General features: G+C 36.8%; 1 protein-coding gene across 3 annotated transcripts in view; it reads left to right on the plus strand.

The window, feature by feature from the left end:
- The window catches only part of LRRC2 (leucine rich repeat containing 2), a 94,554-nt gene that overhangs the window by 24,516 nt on the left and 51,347 nt on the right, over positions 1-18,691 (plus strand). For all 3 annotated transcript variants that reach the window (XM_087926841.1, XM_087926842.1, XM_026703916.2), the window contains one exon: positions 45-201. In XM_087926841.1, the coding sequence (XP_087782967.1) occupies positions 45-201 (157 nt within the window). The remainder of the gene's footprint in view (positions 1-44; positions 202-18,691) is intronic.

Below are 18,691 nucleotides of genomic sequence, written 5' to 3' on the forward strand. Positions count from 1 at the left end.
CTGTTGCCAAAGATTCCTTACTGTCCCAAATCTTCTTTTTTTAGGAGTTACCCGATTGGCTGAAAGAGAAAACATACCTAAAAGAATGGCACATAAACAACACTAAGATCTCAAGCATTCCAAGTTACATTGCCTTGTTTCAGTCACTGAAAATTCTCGAATTATCCAGTAATCAGATTACAGACCTCCCCGTTGAAATTGGTAGGTGTCCCTTTTTTCTTATTAATATCTGTTCATTTTATAACAATAAGGATTTTTTTTAAAAAAGCAACCTGGATATACATATTATAAACACATATTTTCACATATGGTAATGTGAAACGAAAACCTTCACAATCCTGGCAACCTACACATGTGGAGGCTACAAGTCCTAGAATCCCCCCACCCAATTTTTCTATCTGGGGGAAAAAACTGAATGGGAGCATTGTAATTCACAAGAAGGGAACGAAGTTGATGTTTCTGCATTACAGCTATGTACTCTTTTATAATTGATCCATCAGGGCCACCTGCCAGATCCATTTACTGAAATGATAGATCCTTCAGGCTTCTTCTGAAACAGATATGGGACTCTTCTTTATGGTTAAATTAAAGTGCCAACTATCTGTGACTAAGCTGGCAGAAAACTATCCTGGTGTAACAATTGATGAGTTGACCCCTATCCTGCCCAGGCACGATGCTAGAAAATGCAGCTCTTATTTACGGTGGACAGGGCACATTAAGAAAAGTAATTGTTAGATTATCCCAGCTTTCTTTTCTTCCTTCCCACCAATTCTCACCTGCTGACAGGAAAATATCTACCAACAGAGAACCAGTGAGGTTGCTTTGAAGTCAATATTCAGAAACCATTATGAAACCAATCAAGAGAGAAGCATTCCTTAAGTCTTGGGAAAGAAGATAGCATTTATTTATTATCCCAACTTTTTAAATATTTAACTCAAGGTGGCAAACATTTGCATTACATCAACTCTGTGAGGTGGGTTGGGCTGAGAAAAAATAACTGTCCCAAAGTCACCCAGAAGACCTTCATGGATAAGGCAGACCTAGAACTCAGAGTGTCCTGGTTTCTAGGCCAGTGCCTTAGCCACTACACCAAATTGGTTTTTCTTAGTATGAAGATTCCTCTCCCTCCCTCTCTCCTTCTCTCCCTCACTCTCTCCCTCTCCCACCCTCTCTGTCTCTCCTTCCCCCCTCTCCCTCTCCTTCCTTCTCCCTCTCCTCCTCCCTCCCTTTCCTTCTCCCCCCCTCAAGCTTTAATCTATTAGAATTCTTAGTTTAAGAAGAGATTCAAGTTATCCCCTTCCAAACTCATTGGGGTATAAGGGAGAAGTGGAAAAGGATTTCATTTTGGGGAGTCTACCTTTTGGGACTCACCTTCCCCTTAAAGTATGCTGTACAGGTAGTCCTTGACTTACAACCATCTGTCTAATGACAGTTCAAAGTTACAATGGCCATTTCAGCATCCCCACAGTCACTTGATGAAACTTTGGGTGCTTGGCAGACAGCATGTGTTTGCAATGATTGCAGCATCCCAGAGTTCTGGGAATGTCATTTGAAACCTTCCTTAAGGTGTTCCTGACAAGCAAAGTCAATGGGGAAAGTCACCAACAACTGTAGTGATTTGCTTAACAACCATGGCTAAAAAGGTCATAAAATGAGGTGCAAGTCACTTAACAACTGCCTTGCTTAGCAACAAGGTTTTGGCCTCAATGGTGATCATATATTGAGGACCACCTGTAGTTGAGGGAGGAAGTGAATTTAATGAATCCCTGACCAACAGCTTGTAATGGTTTTTGGGAAGTGTACACCCCTTCTGGTCAGCTGCTGGTTGTGTTGATCTATATCTCTGAGCCAGGGATTGGTTTAGAGTCTGGCAATTATAAGGGAAGAATCCAGTTTGAAAGAACAAGATGTTCTTGCATTGTGAAGCAGAATGGCTCTTGAGGACAGTGTCATGAGCTGGGACAAGTTCATCTCTTGAGACTCACCTGATTCTGAAGCACATCATATACAGATTCAGTAGCCCTGCCATGGCATGTCACTTGCTTAAAAGGGAAACTCTATATTAGCATTGGAACAGATACAGTGTGGACAATGTAAAACCACCTCATAAGTGGGCTAGGGATGAGAGGAAGGCAACATCATGAGAACATGGCAGAAAAGTGAGGTTGCTGTGCATATTCTTCCTGTGATTTGTGCAAGTGGGCAAATACATAAAATTATACTAGTTAAAGTATGATATAGTTGAGAAGTCAGTGAGAGAAGCACTTCCCTCTGTAACAAACACTTTCAATAATTACTAATTCTTAAAGATATTTGCACCAGAAGAATATAGGAACAAAGGGCTCTTTCAATCAAGGACTTTAATCTAGAGCAAGTAGGAATCAGATGTCATCATGATTTAAAGACCTCAAATATAGGTTAGTAAAACATCTCTCTCTCTGAGTGCACGCACGCATGCATGCACACGCATGCACACGCATGCACACACACACACACACACACACAAACACATGTTATGTATAACTTGAATGCCTTTATAATGCCTTGATAAGGCCACACCTGGAATACTGCATCCAGTTTTGGTCACCACAATGTAAAAATAGTGTTGAGATTCTAGAAAGAGTGCAGAGAAGTGCAACAAAGGTAATTAGGGGACTGGAGACCAAAACATATAAAGAACGGTTGCTGGAATTGGGTATGTCTAGTTTAATGAAAAGAAGGACCAGGGGTGACATAATAGCAGTGTTCCAATATCTCAGGGGTTGCCCCAAAGAAGAGGGAGTCAAGCTATTCTCTAAAGCACCTGAGGGCAGAACAAGAAGCAATGGATGGAAACTAATTAAGGAGAGAAGCAATTTGGAACTAAGGAGAAATTTCCTGACAGAACAATGAATCAGTGAAACAATTTGACTCCAGAAGTTGTGAATACTCCAACACTGGAAGTTTTTAAGAAGAGATTGGACAACCATTTGTCTGAAATGGTATAGGGTTTCCTTCCTGAACAAGGGGTTGGACTAGAAGACCCCAAGGTCCCTTCCAACTCTGTTATTCTGTTATTCTGATTAACTTTTACTGCTAAAATCGAGGAAGTCATTTTTAGGGGTTGAAGGATTTTGGATTAAAGAAAAACTGTAAAATAAAAAGGAGCAAGTAGTTCTCCAATTTGCTGCACCAAAGCCTTCCAAACATTCCGCAACACTTTTTCATGAAATTATTTTGAAACAATTTGGGACATTTTATCTCTTTATTAAAAAAAATAGGTATAAGAATGACAAACTGCAATAAAACTCTACCCTTTTTTTGTACTTTGGAGGGACTTTTTGAATAATCTCTAGGATCTCTAAGGATCTTTTTTCTCAATTTCTGGTTTTTGGTTTTAAAATCTGCTGCTCAACTTTTAAAACAATAAACAATACTTTGTATATGTCCATTTTATTTTATAAAGATAACTGCCAACTAGCACCCATGCCTTATAAGTAAATTAGAAGCAAAACATTAGAATAACTTTAATGAGTAAAAATCATACATTTATAAGCATGAAGCAAAAATTGAGTTCTTCTCTTATTGGTATTCTTTAATCTTGGGGATGAAACAACACAGATTTAATTGATTTATGTGTTCCACAAGGTGGCAGTGGAGAATAAGATAAAAATGCAATCATTCACTAAATTAGATTCTATCTCAAGTGGTCCTCCTCCTTCTCTTTAAAAATCATACATACAAGATAGAGATCCACGTGGGTGATTTTCCATATAAAGATGGGTAGTTCTATAAAAACATTTTACTTGAAGAGTTTCTGAAAACAGTGGAGTTTATAAAAATTATTACAATGAACTACGTTATTTCCAAATCAAACTGGTGTATTTGCTAGAGAAGTCAAAAGACTTAAAGTTCTGCCAGTCTTTTCAAAATCCTCTTCCTTCACATTAAATGGAAATATTATATGTGATGTAAAGTCAATGCCCCAAGAGTGGGCAAGGTTCAAGTAATATAATTTATTTTAAATAGAAGGGGTGTATCAATCTGGAACAGCTGTTACATGTCATACATAAATGGCCTGTAAAGCCACTAAGCAACTGTGGAAGTTTAATTCTTGGAGGTTAAATAGTGTTTGTTCCAAAGGTCTAATCTGCACATCACATTAAGTCAAAACGAAAACTTATTATGGTTAGTGGCTTAATGGTTTGTAGTAATGTTATGACATAATGGATATGATCGTACATCCGACTAAATCCAAGACAAACCAGCCACATAATAGCTTAGTGCTCTGTGAAAATCAATAAAAAGGAAGAATAAAACAGATTTTCCGAGCTCCGGGGAAAAAATGGAACAAAGATACAGAAGAAGGAAAGTAGTTTCTCTCAGAATCATGAGGGAAACTTTTAAAAAGAGAACAATGAATCTTTTGGAAAATGCACAGTATGAGAGCAGCCCAGAAAAATCAACTTTCCATCTGTAATACTACTATACAGTATGCAATTGTTAAGATGACTAGACATTTAACTTTGAGATCCAGAGATAAGTTACCAGCAAAATTGACTAGTAGAAGGCCTGGTTTTTACATAGTCTTTTCCACAATTATCTTTCCTTTTGGTTTCTGGGATTCACTCTTCTTTCTACATTGTGTTCTATCTAGACCTTCATTAAATTTTCCTACTCAAGTTGAGTTGTTCTTTCTTCATGACTGAACCCCTTAAGATAGGGGTGTCAAACTGGCGGCCTGTGGGCCAGATGTGTCATATGCAGGTCACGCCCATTCCAGCTCCATGAATGGGAAAAACATCGTAAAACATCATGTGACTGCAATGTGACCTGGCAAGTTTGACATCTGTGCCTTAAGATAAAATGATTGGTAAAACCCATCATGACATCCTAATGTAACAGCTCAGAATATGACTGGGCAGAAATTGTCTTGAGTTATATTCAATTCTTAGTATCATGGCAAGAATCTTCCAATCTTTTAAAGAAGTTGTAAAAATGGATTTATGATTAGTTCTATTTATAATTCCTTGAACAGCTACTTAGGAACTCTTATGCAGCTTTCCTATTTCTTGAAGTTGTATTACTATAATGATAATAGCTATTGTCTATTAAAAATTAAAAGCTGTGGTTTAATTATAGGATTCACTATTTAAAAATTATTAAAAAGAAATGAGAATAAATCATGACCCTGGGATGACTGCACTACTAATTAAAATAAAATATTATTAGGTTGGAAATTACTACAGAAAATACATTTCATTATTATTTTTGACTATTTCTAATCTGATAGCTCATAACAATAACAACAAAACATTTTTATTGTTGTTTAATTCTTAATGGGTATATATTTTTTGTTGATAGCAACATTGTGTCATGAATTATTTAAATCAGAACCATGTTAAAAATCTTCAACTACAGGTGGTCCTCACTTATCAAAGGCAACTGGGACTGAAAACTCCATCATTAAGCAATGTACTCAGAAGGAGCAATGTCATGTGATTGCACTGACAAATGATGACAACTCTTTTGTTAGGCAACTCTTGCATGGACCCAACATCCTATCATCAAATGATCACCATTTGTAACTTCCTGTCAGCTTCCCCATTGACTTTGCTCATGTGACTCCAGTAGTGAAGGTTCCAACTGGTGATCATGTGACTATGGGATGCAGCAATGTTGTAACTGCAAAAAGTTATCAAGTACCCGAACTGCGATCATATGACTGTGGGGAAACTGCACCAGCTGCAACTATGAGGATCTGTCATAATTCCCCCTTTTCAGTGCCACTTTGTCTTCAGTCACTAAACAAGTAGATGTTAAGCAAGGATTGCCTATTAATGTACCGACCTCATTTTAATGAACACAATTCAAAAGTTGCTCCTTATAAATTTTGTTGTTTGACTGCCTTAAAAAAAGTTCCTCACAAAACCCATTTATATGGAATTGATCCTCACTTTGAATTCACAAGGTCATGTTTATAAGTACATATAAAAGTTCCTAACAGTTATAAATCTTTTTTCCCTTAATTTATAGACTAATGGAGTCTGTAAAGCCCCAGATTTGTCTTCTGTATGGTTTAGCATGCTGTGTCTTCAAATGGTGTCTTCTGTTCTGAAGTAATTCCTCAGTCTCCATTTTAGTTGCTTTTCAGTTTATGAAGCAAGAATTATTGTGAGAGGCTACCTTCTGGAACCCTTTCCACAATAAAGTTGATTTGGGCAATGACATCACCAATTTTCAGGAACAGATATAGGTTGATCCAGGACTCCCAGAGAAATATCCAGCCATTCTGACAAAATTGTTTGTTATTAACTCTAAAATTTGCTGCTAGATTACTGTATACTCTGTCTCTCTGTCTCTCTCTCTGTCTCTGTGTGGAAACAAAGTTTTACAAAACCCTACTTAGTAGGAGGATTAAAAACTATATCAAAATAACAACGTAAAACAACAAATGTCATAGCAGGGAGCTTGCCTGTTCACAATTCCCCATTCCAAGCTTTTTTGAATAGTTATGTCTTGACAGCTTTTCTGAGTATCGACAGAGAAAGATTTAGTTGATACTGATGCAAAGTAGGTCTGATTAAGAAGGGTAGTTCTCAGAATTCTTGCAGGTGAGCTTATGTTGAAGAAGATTTCCAGAAGCAAACCTATTCCTTGCAATCTTACTGTGCAGAAGAAATCAATGAGAGTAGGCAGTCCTAAAGATACCAGGTCTTAAGTCATATGGATAACAATCAGCATAATGGCCTACGTCATCAGGAAATTGTGTTGATGATCAGCTAGCCTGTGTTCAACACCCAAGTGCTGCTGTGTGGTGGGGTGAGCTCCCGTCATTCTCTCCAGTTCCTGCCCAGATAGCAGTTTTTAAAAAAATAAAAGTTTTATTGTTTTTTAAGACAAACATAGACAAACACAACATAAAAACATCAAGCCATCTTCCACATATATACATACAGTGTTTTGGTTGGTTTACAAATTGTTTTGTGCTTCCACTTCATAGTCTTCACTTACAATTACATTGTATATGTTCTTGTATTATCAATCAAATATTCCAAAATACATTAATATCATTGTTAATCAATCATTTGACTATACTATTATTCATTCATGTTTTACAAGGTAAACCATATTTTACTTAATTTGTTTTATAGCAGTTCATATTATCATCTCAAATCTATCCTATAATCATTTTGTAGATATAATAAAAATAATGCATCTTTATATATTCATTATATTCTAAAAATCTACATATTTCATTACCATGTTTTATTGTCTAACCATTGATAGAATAGATCCCAAATCTTATAAAATTGTTGCTTTTTAATATGTACTTCTTGTAGGCAGATTATATCAAATTTTAATTTCTCTAATTTATGAAAAGTTTTCCTTCTTTTAACAGCTGAGTTACGTCCATTTATGTTAATTGTAATCATTTTTTTTCTCTTCCATGGTTATACTTTATAGGTAGGTTTGGCAGCTCTCGTAGATCTTGGTTCGCGTTGTTCTTTAGCTTCCAGCTTTCCACCTACTACACCTTCTTCTTTTTCAGTCGCTATTAGGCAGTCCTCTTGAAATTCAATTAGTGACATTTCTTTTTCTTTCTCTTCCTTTTTCCCTCCAAAGTATTCTGTATAAAATAATTCAGCTTTCTCAATTGAATCAATTCTGTGTTTCTGTTCCTGCCATGTGAACATTAAACCTTCTGGAATCAACCATCTATAATTCACCTCCTTTTTAAGCAGAATTTTAGTCAGGAATCGGTATTCTCTTCTCATCTCTCTCACTCTTCTGGGTATTTGTTTCAGGACCACAATCTCCTTGTCTTTATATTTCAATGTTTTTTCTCTTGCTACCTGCAATATTTGTGTTTTAATGGCTTTCTTTGTAAATCTGATGTGAACTTCTCTTGGTAGACTGTTTCTCATTGCATATCTTGTGAAGACTCAAAAGACCTCATCTATTCCATCCATCATCTTCTCTTTGGTTATTTCCAGAGCTTCAGCCAGGATTTCTATCATTATCTCAGCTAAGTTTTGTCCTTTTTCTTCCTCTATGTTTTGGACTCTGAAGTAAAATTCTGATCTGTCCATCTCCCATCTCAGCATCCCACTTTTATCTTGTTCAACCACAGTTAATCTGCCATCAATATCTCCAATCTTCTTATCTCTTTGTTTATCTTCTTCTTCAATTTTTTGGACTCTCTCATCATATTTCATCATCATTTGTTGAATATTCTCCACCTTTTCATCAGTTTTTTCTATTCTCTTTTCAATATTCTCTGTTCTTGCTTGTATGTTTTGAATTCCATGCATTATCATCTGCAGTGTCACCTGAAGAAACTTTTTTTTAACCTTGCTTCTTTTCCCCCCACTATTTTTATTTGGAATTACAACTGGTTACTACATGAGTGGATTAAGGTCTAGAAGAACCTGAAGATTTTAATTTGTTTGAAATGATCAGGAAACTAACAGAGGCTGGTTCCTCAATTCCTACTTCTTCCTCTTCATTATCTGGAGGACAACGCTCAATACAGATGATGTTACAACAAGAAAAAGAACAAGAAAAGGTGACACTGCAGATGATAATGCAAGGAATTCAAAACATACAAGCAAGCTCAGATAGCAGTTTGAAAGCGTGTAATTGAAAGTTGATAAATAGGCACCATTTTGGTGGACACATGATAGGAGGCCCTAACCAGGTGTTCCTAGGGCAATGCTGATGTCACTGGCTAACCCTTTCAACTCTGAAGTGCCTTAAGTGAACGTAAAATGAATGCAAGTGAGCAGCTTGAACTTCACCTGGAAAAGATCTTCTGACCTTCCAAAAAGGAATTAAGAAGACTTGTACAGGGAGCCCAGGGGAGCACACAATTCTCCCTTTGCCTTTTAACTAATTTTAATCTCTTGCCTCCTCTTAAATTTAAAGTTTTTTTTAATTTTTTTTATATATACTGTTTTATAGTTTAATATTTTATTGTACACCAGTCACTATCCCCCTTTGAGGGAGATGGGCAGTACAGAAAGGTGAAAAATAAATACAAATAAAAATCATTGGTAGTCTGTCCAGGTTCTGAAGCTGAGATGTTAAGTGTGAATTCTTAGTGAATTCATCACAACTTAGGCTGTTAGATTCAGCACTAGTTCAAGCGTCTGAGTAGTTTTCAAGGGTAGTATATTGTATAGTCTAACCCAAAAGTGGCCAACACATGAGTAATTAAAAGCAGGGTCTCATGATTCTGATAAACAATAACTGACACCAGTAGTAACTCTGAGAAGATAATTTTATCTATAAATATTATCTGATTTTGAGCAGGAACTAGTAGTGCAGGTGAACCCAATGGAGTGCAAACCTTCCACAAACAAATATATAGCTCTGATATTAGCAAATTCCAGAGTCACAGTCACTTAATCCTGCTGAGATTAAGCTCAAGCTAGTTTTTAATGTTAGGCTGGAGAATTAGGTTGTTTGCAGTAGGAGAATGGGTTTGAATGTTAGTGTGATGACCCGGGGCATTGCACAAAGGCAATACAGTCAAATAATAAGTAGGAGTCCCTTTATTAGCTCCAACTGTGCCCCCAATGTCCTGGTTACCTTCTGATTTGGAGAAAATCTCTCCCAGGAACACCCTGTGGCTGCAGAGATTCAAGTCCAAAACATTGTCAACAAAAATTTTAACTATAAGTCCAGTCAAGGCAAGATGAGGTAATTAATCTGGCAGGGCAAGAGAAGGAATTCCAGATGTAAAGGAATGGCAGTAAATCAACCCAGTTGGGAGGATTCCAGAAATGCAGTAACCACACTCAACACAAAATAAACTCACGTTTGTTCCCAGAAGCAACCGCTCTCAGCTTGCATCTCTTTTAAACTCTTTTCCCACGTGTGTCTAATGAAGGGAATTAGCGCCCTTTCCTCCCCCATAAGACACGCAACTCACATTGCTCTCTTCTCCATTCCTCCCTACATGCCCTAGGATGAAGTGGGGGTGGGCCTGGGCCTTCCTTTGAACTCCCTCTCCCTTGTTCTACTCCTTTCCTGCTCTGCCCAGCTGGATTTTGCCCTTCCCTAGTTTCCTCCACAGCCAATGGAGCCACACTCCCACTCCCAGTCAGCTGATTGTCTTCCTCCTTGGATTCAGACTCTGACAGGGGCATGACAGTTAGCTAATGGTCTAGCTGTGATTGTGGTTGGAGAAGTGTGTATGAGCAGGAATGTTATTGGATTTGACCAACTGGAGTTCTAGCACATGGTCATTGCAAGTTGCAGTTTGTCAGTCTTAATTGGAAACCTGGACCTCAAATACCTGTCGAGGCTGGCCTGTGGCCTGTATAGTAACAGCAGCCAGTTCTGTTTGACTGCCAATTGAAGGTAAGAAATAGAGCACGTGTTGTTGTTGTTGCTGATTGAATGAGTTGACATTTGTGACTGGATTGGTGTCTGGAGCTGCTGACAGAATAATCACATGATATATTAACTGGGGTAAGAAATCAATGTATCTTGATTTGCCCATGTGACATCTTCTCTTTGTAAGCCACACTGGTCTTTGGTTGGCTTCTGGATGCAATACAAGGTGCTGATTGTAATCTATAAAGCCTTTCATGATTTGGGCCATGGTTATTTATGAGTCTGCCTGTCTCCAGTAGCTTCTGCACATCTATAGCTAGATAGGAAAATATTATTTTTCATGTTTATTGGACAGCTTAGAGGATGTTTAGAAACAGTTGGCTGTCAACTTATTGAAATGTAAAATGATACGAGTGAAAACTTACCTATTTGATATGCTAGCTGTACTGTGATCTCTGTATTTTAATATTTATAAGATTGCTAATACATTTAAGGGAAAAATAAAGTTTAAAGATGTGAATTTAATTTTGAAATATATCAAATTTTGGTACTATTAATGTATGAAGAGCCACTGGTCTGGGCATGATGGAAACACTATGTTATTTTGCTGTTACAGAGAGGCTACTATGTCTTCTCTTACTACTTTATTATTAGCTTTTTCTTCACAATGGAAACACAAATCAACAATATTCTTTTGGGACAGTTTTAATATCATATTTAAAAAATAAGCATGTCTGTCACAGGGAATGCCTCAGGTCCATGATCTGATGGGCACCGGGCAAGACATCTAGTTTCCAAATTTTATCTTTTATACACATTTTATTCAAGACAGAAATAAGCAGTTTAAATATAAGCCACACTTTATCTAAGTAGCCAAGTAGATTCACATTGTACACTTCAACATTGCTAATGGGTATCCATCCTTTCATGAGTGAAGTCTTCTCTAGGCAAGCAGCACCTATCTTAGCATTGTGGCGCTTCACATACTTTTTCTCCCCTCTAGATGTGTATCTGTTCTCAAAAGCATTCCAGGAAAGCAATTATGAACACAATATGTATAAGTAGTCTAAGGAAAATGCTGAACCTTGATCCACTCTCAATCCAAAGAGACAATAGGTGACCATCTGGTTATTTCTTTGGAAGGCAAATCTTTGAACACATCTCCTTCACCTTCAAGCTCACAGAATTGCAGGGATATCTAGTCACTAGTTCTAATATGGTGTTTCTCTTCAACCTTCTTTCTCCCTTGGACTGACATTGTTTAATCAAAGGAATCTGTAGTGTATCCAATTCTGGCCAGGCATACACTATGGAAAAGAAAAAATACATAAGAACAGTTGAGTCCAAAGTTTCCATTGCTAAGCATGACAGATGTTAGGTGAGATGTGCTGCATTTTACACCGTTTTTTTGCCACAATTGTTAAGTGGCTCACTGCAAGTTGTTCAGTGAATCATACAATTGTTAAGTGAATCTGGCTTTCCCCACTGACTGTGGTTATTGGAAACTAGTTGGGAAGGTTACAAATGGTAAATACATTATCCCCAGACACTGCAACTGTCATAATACATGCCAGTTGCTAAATGCCCAAGTTTTGATCACATGATCATGAGGATGTGTAACGGTCAAAGATGTGAAAACTGGTCAAAAATAACTTTTTGCAGTGCTGTTGTAATTTTGAACAGTTACTATATAAGTCAGGGACTATCTGTAGAGAAGCTCCTTATGAAACTAATAATGGTTAGTGAAAAGTCCAGTTAATGTTAAGTATTAAGATGATAGAGCTGCTATATGGTTACAGGTTCATGCTTTATAGCCAATAATGAAGAAGTAAAGATTTTGCCTTTGTTTTAAGAAGTTCTTTGGTTCAAGGATTGATGAAAGTGCTAAAGTGCTTGAGATATCAAGTAGGATCCTAGTAGGAAAGGCAATGTCAAATTTAGACAAGATACAATTCAAAAGGGGATTTTAGTGACAACAAAACATTACAATACTTAAAAGATGCCTTCCAGTGCTAACTTTCACTATGAAAACTGGCCATTGAGAAGCAAAGGAAGAAAGGGGTTATGCTATTTGAGTTGTGGATTGAGAGACAATTACTCAAGAGTCATGTGGCCTATAAAAAAACCCCTAAGTCATTGAAAAATACATAGAGTATAGCTCCAAAAAATTGTAATTAACATATATTGAAGGGATCATACGAATAACAATAGTTGAACACCTGGTTACTGACAAATAACAGTAGCCCTGATTTTATCACAGCAAAAAAGCAAGCAGAATCTAATAGAAGCTATAAGGAACTGACTGCATTGGTTAAGGGAGGCAGTAAGCATTCCCTTGTTCCTTAAAATGTATGTACATATGTGAATCAATTTCAATTGCCTTGATACTATAGGGCAGTGCATGTCAGAACAACTAGACACAAGGACAGATTTCCCCCCTCCCCCCCATGCCATCACTTTGCTAAACAACTAATTCCCACTGACACTGTCAAATTATCTAAAAAGGCAGTATTACGATGATTATTCTTATCTTCCCTATTATCTATCTCCTTATCTTCTTATGACTATAACTTTGTTGCTTGTATCTTACAATTTATATTGTTTACTTGGTATCCTAATATGATTTATGTTGATTGCTTATTTAGTATCCATGACTATCACTGTTATATCTAATGTTTTATAAAGAATATTGTTAGTGTTTGGGGACAAACCCCCAAAAACAGAATGTGCAGCAGCAGTCAAGCCAGGCAGCCAAATGAGAGAGGAAGGGCCCTAGGGTTTACACACACTGATGACAAACACTGTTTGTAGTTTAAATAGTTGTTTAATCCAATTCGAGTTAAAACATTGTCAATCAGTCCATATGTCATTCACAAATATATCCATTCAGTAACTTAGTCCATGTACTAGTCAGTTCTATATCCTTATCTGCTTGTAAAGATATCTTCTCCTTTGATACCTTTCCTTTTGAAGACAACGCTGAGTATTCACAGAATATCAGCACATCAATGAAGTAGTCCTTTCGTTCAGGTATTCAAACAGTTGTAGCAAATAGTAGCAAACAAACAGTAGCAAGCAGAAATCAAGCAGAGATCAAGCAGAGAGAGATTACGTTTCTCTTACTGCCTTTTATTGCCGTTTGTAACCGCACCCTTAATTAGTTAATTACAAGCAGTTTGGTGCTTAAAGCTACAAGTTACAAACACCCAAACCTTGGTTTATATATTTATTCACCCAAACTTAGTTGGTGTATCATTGTTATACCCAACATTCTCCCCTTTTGGGTGATATAAATATATAATACCCTTACAATCTAAAACCATACTTTACACAACTCTCTTGGTGCTTAATGGCACCTTGGGCTTTAGTAAAGTTATCAGCTATATTGTCCTCCGACATACAGTACTCCAGCTGTATCATATTACTTTTTACAGATTGTCTAACGTTTAAGTACCTTAAATCTGTATGCTTGCTCCTAGTTTTTACTGCAATATTTGTGGCCATTTGAATTGCTGCCTGATTATCTTCATGTACAATTATAGGATAATTTACAGTTAATCCCATGTCACTCATCATCTGCTTATACATGATTAATTCAGTACATAATAACGACAAACAGGAGAATTCTGCTTCCATAGTGGACAAACTTATATGCTGTTGTCTTATTGACTTCCAACCTATTAATGTCTTACCCAGCATTATGGCTGTTCCCGAAGTCGACTTTCTTGTGTCTCTTTCTGATGCAAAACTAGCATCTGCATAAGCACTTAGTATTAGATCACCTTTTGGTTCTAGATACAGTGCATGGTGTAATGTTCCTTTAAGATATCTCAACATTCTCTTTAATGCTTTCCAATGACATTGCAGTGGATCATTATTATGTCGTGCCAGTTGATTAACACCATAAGCTATATCTGGCCTTGACCAATTGCTAATGTATGATAAGCTACCAATCAAAGATTGATATATCACCTTATCAAACTTGGGACTTTGAGCATCCATTTTGCAAATATCCTGACTCATTGGAGTCTTTGCAGTCTTACAAAGTTCCATCTTATAATCTATTAGCAATTTAGATATCTTATCTTCCTGAGATATCTTAAAACCTTTCTGTGTTTTCAGTATATTCAAACCTAGATATTTCTTTATCTCCCCTAATTGCTTGATTTTTATTTTCTTAGCTAATGATGCTATTATTTTATTGGCTTCATCATTAGTTTCTGTAATCAAAGCAATATCATCTGTAAATAATAGTAATAATGATATTTTCCCATTTGTCTCCCTTTTAAATAGACATGGATCGGCTAAACCAGCTTTAAACCCTATATTGTTTAGTTCCTTTACAATATACTGGTTCCATTCATAGCCTGATTGTTTAAGACCATAGAGGCTCTTTTTTAACAACCAATAATCATTATTATTTTCACCTTTAAATCCAATAGGTTTTTTAATGTATACAGTATGTCTTAGTGGAGCGTGCAAGTAAGCAGTTTCTACATCTAGATGGTTGACTATATATTTCTTACTTGCTGCCCACACTAAAGCTGCCCTTAATGTTGCTGCTTTAAGGCTAGGTGCAAATACCTCGTCATAGTCATTGGCATTTTGTCTAAAGCCTTGGGCTACTAATCGTGCCTTATAGATTATATTACCATCTTTTTCAGTCTTTATCTTAAAAATCCATTTGCAGCCAATGGGTTTTATATCAACAGGTAATCTCGCATTTTCATATACTTTCATATCCTTTAAGGATTTCAATTCCCTATTCATTGCTGCATATCAACTTTCCCTATCTTTAGTAGGATACATTTTTATTTCATCTACAGTATATGGAACTTTATTAATCTGGCACACTGTGTTAGCCTGGTATCTATCAGGCGGTCTAGATATTCGTGTAGTTCTTCAGGGAATTACAGGGCTTGTATGAGGACTTTTTTGAATTACTACCTGTTCATGTTCCTCAGCTTGCTCAGCTATTGGTACTATTTCTTCCTTTATGGGCTCTATCTCTGCCTGTATTTCTCTCTTTACTTTATTCTTAAAGTTACAGGGATAATTAATGGGATTTCTATAGGATTCAATAATTACTTCTTTATTGTTATCCTGTTCTAACTTATCCCATCCTACGTGCTCTAGAAATTGGGCATTGGCACTGCATAACACCTTAGATGTGCCTTTCTCCCAAAATCTATATGCCCTATGGTTTGCTTGGTAACCAACGAAGAATAATTGTTTAGCTCTGTGTGCCCTTTATGCCTGAGTTGTGTAGGGATATGCACCCATGCTGGTGCACCAAATGTGTGCAGGTAACTCAGATCAGGCTTCCTGCCATGCCACATGGTGAATGGTATTTCACCAGTAGTTGTGTTAACAACATTGTTCAATATGTTATTAGCACATATTGTGGCCTCCCCCCACAAAGAATCAGGTAATCCAGAATCAGTTAACATTGTTCTAACCATTGCCTGTAGTGTTTGGCCTCTTCTCTCAATAAATGCGTTGTGTTGTGGTCTGTATGGTGCAGATTTCTTGTGCTCTATTCCAGCTACCTTTAATCTATTCTGGAATTTGCTGTTAACAAATTCCGTACCATTATCTGTCACTAGGGTTATCAATTGCCGTTTAGTCTTTCTTTCTGCAAATTTTAACCAGTCGAAGAAATGTTGATATGTTTCAGTTTTGCTTTTCATTAGGTAGCAAAACCCATATCTAGAATAATGGTCCATAATGCTCAGTATATATCGAGCACTCCCCATACTGGGTTTCTTTGGACCTATAATGTCTGCAAATACTACTTCTAAAGGTTCTTTAGTTTTGAAACCATTTAGCCTATTTGCAGGCAAAATTTTACTCTTATCTTCACAGCAGACATTACAACGCAAATATTTATCACACGGTTTTAACCTTATTCCATCAGATAACTCTACTGTACGTTTTAGCATTTTAAAATTTACATGCCCCAAACGCCTATGCAATAAATGGATACATTCATTATGAGGCTTGATATTGTTAAATACAGTCTGTGCCTCCCCTTTCTTACTATCATGTAATACATACAATGTTCCATTTAAAGCTGCAGTTACCTTATTGTTATCTTTTTCAATTATGCAATTATTATCCTTAAATGTAATTACATAACCTAGTTTGTCTAATACCCTTACAGAAAGCAAGTTCACCTTTAACTGTGGTACATACAACATTTTTATATCCTGGTTTAAGCATGGACAGTATGCAATACCTTCTCCCTTGGCCTTGAGGTTCCAGCCATTAGCAAGTGATATATGTTGAGAGCTTGTAGACATTTTTATAAATTTTGTCTTATCTCTCGTGATGCAGTGGGATGCACCACTGTCCACCACCCATAAATCATTCTTCACATCACAGTTGCTAAACATGGCTAGTTCAAAAAATTTCTTTGGCTTTTTTACATTCTGGCTTTTTTCTTTTCTGCAGAATCTTGCCAAATGTCTCTGCCTCCACAATTAAAACATTTTTAATTGTGTATGCCGTCAAGATAAATTCTCTTCTTCCGGTGCTTTAATTTACTTAGTTGGTTTCTTTCAAGCTTTGAAGATAATTTCTCTTCTTTATTAGGTTTATCTTCTCTCAGCTGGTCACGTTCACACCTTCTTCTGGCTTCTTCTAATAGCCTGCCGGTAATCTCAGTTAATGATAAACTATCTTTTGGCAATACTTCTAAAGCAGTCACATAATCATCATAACTTTGATCTAATGAAGACAGTATGATGTATACTTGTTGCAACTCATTAAATATAAGCCCTTTTTCTTGTAATTCCTGAAAAATGCTCTTCATACAATTTAAATGAGTTAACATGTCTCCATTCTTCTGAAGATGTGTTCGAAATAGTTTGCGTGTAAGATATATATGAGCTCCTACACTGTCCCGAACATATATCTTCCTGATGTTCTCCCAGCAGTTCGCAGCGTTTTCCTCTCCACGGATATGGATAAGTTGCTGGTCAGAGAGAGACAGTCCTATGATGCATAAAGCCTGCTCATTCTTTCGTTTATAGTCTTGTATCTTTTTGTCATCCTCCTCAACATTAGGATCTAAGTTAGTCACATCTGGTGGGTTTGTTATTATGTCCCACAAACCTTCTCTTCGTAGAAGTAAACTACATTTCATTGACCATGAAACATAGTTTGTTCCATCTAGTCTGGATATCATGGACAGATTTGGCAAATTTACTTGTGCCATTGCTCTTCAGGTAAACAACTATTTAAAAATCAATGAAAAACAGTTTGTTTTTACAGTAATGTGCAACTCACACCAACTCTCACTGCTATATCATGGTTAGTTAGACTGTGCTCACTGGGCCCATAACCAATGTTAGTGTTTGGGGACAAACCCCCAAAAACAGAATGTGCAGCAGCAGTCAAGCCAGGCAGCCAAATGAGAGAGGAAGGGCCCTAGGGTTTACACACACTGATGACAAACACTGTTTGTAGTTTAAATAGTTGTTTAATCCAATTCGAGTTAAAACATTGTCAATCAGTCCATATGTCATTCACAAATATATCCATTCAGTAACTTAGTCCATGTACTAGTCAGTTCTATATCCTTATCTGCTTGTAAAGATATCTTCTCCTTTGATACCTTTCCTTTTGAAGACAACGCTGAGTATTCACAGGATATCAGCACATCAATGAAGTAGTCCTTTCGTTCAGGTATTCAAACAGTTGTAGCAAATAGTAGCAAACAAACAGTAGCAAGCAGAAATCAAGCAGAGATCAAGCAGAGAGAGATTACGTTTCTCTTACTGCCTTTTATTGCCGTTTGTAACCGCACCCTTAATTAGTTAATTACAAGCAGTTTGGTGCTTAAAGCTACAAGTTACAAACACCCAAACCTTGGTTTATATATTTATTCACCCAAACTTAGTTGGTGTATCATTGTTATACCCAACAAATATATTTTACAAAGACTATGTTAATGATATCACTGTTGTTGTATGTACATTGAGAGGTTATGCATTAGAAACAAATTCCTTGTGTGTCTAATCACACTTGGCCAATAAAGAATTCTAAAGAAAAGAGGAGGTTTTGTGGAAAGTTATATATGTTTTCTGAGGTTTTTGCGGGTATTTGTATGTGGATCTTTGGTTATTCAGGTTTTCTCCCGCGTAAAATTGGAAGTATCTAGGCAACGTTTCGATGAAGTCTCACTCATCATCTTCAGGCTTGTGTCTTCGGCTTTGTGCTTCTTGGAGTAATGTGAGCTTGCAGCTGCTTCTTCCTTTTAACTGCTAGTGGGTGTGTGACTTGATTGGGTGGGGGCTTGGCTGTGTTCTGATTGGCTGGGGGTGTGTTCTGTTCAGGTGGAGGCTTGGTTGTGCTCAGGTTAGTC

This window comes from Pseudonaja textilis, chromosome 2, assembly GCF_049901715.1.
Source record: "Pseudonaja textilis isolate UNSWEBS1 chromosome 2, rPseTex1.2, whole genome shotgun sequence".
Taxonomy (NCBI): Eukaryota; Metazoa; Chordata; class Lepidosauria; order Squamata; family Elapidae; genus Pseudonaja; species Pseudonaja textilis.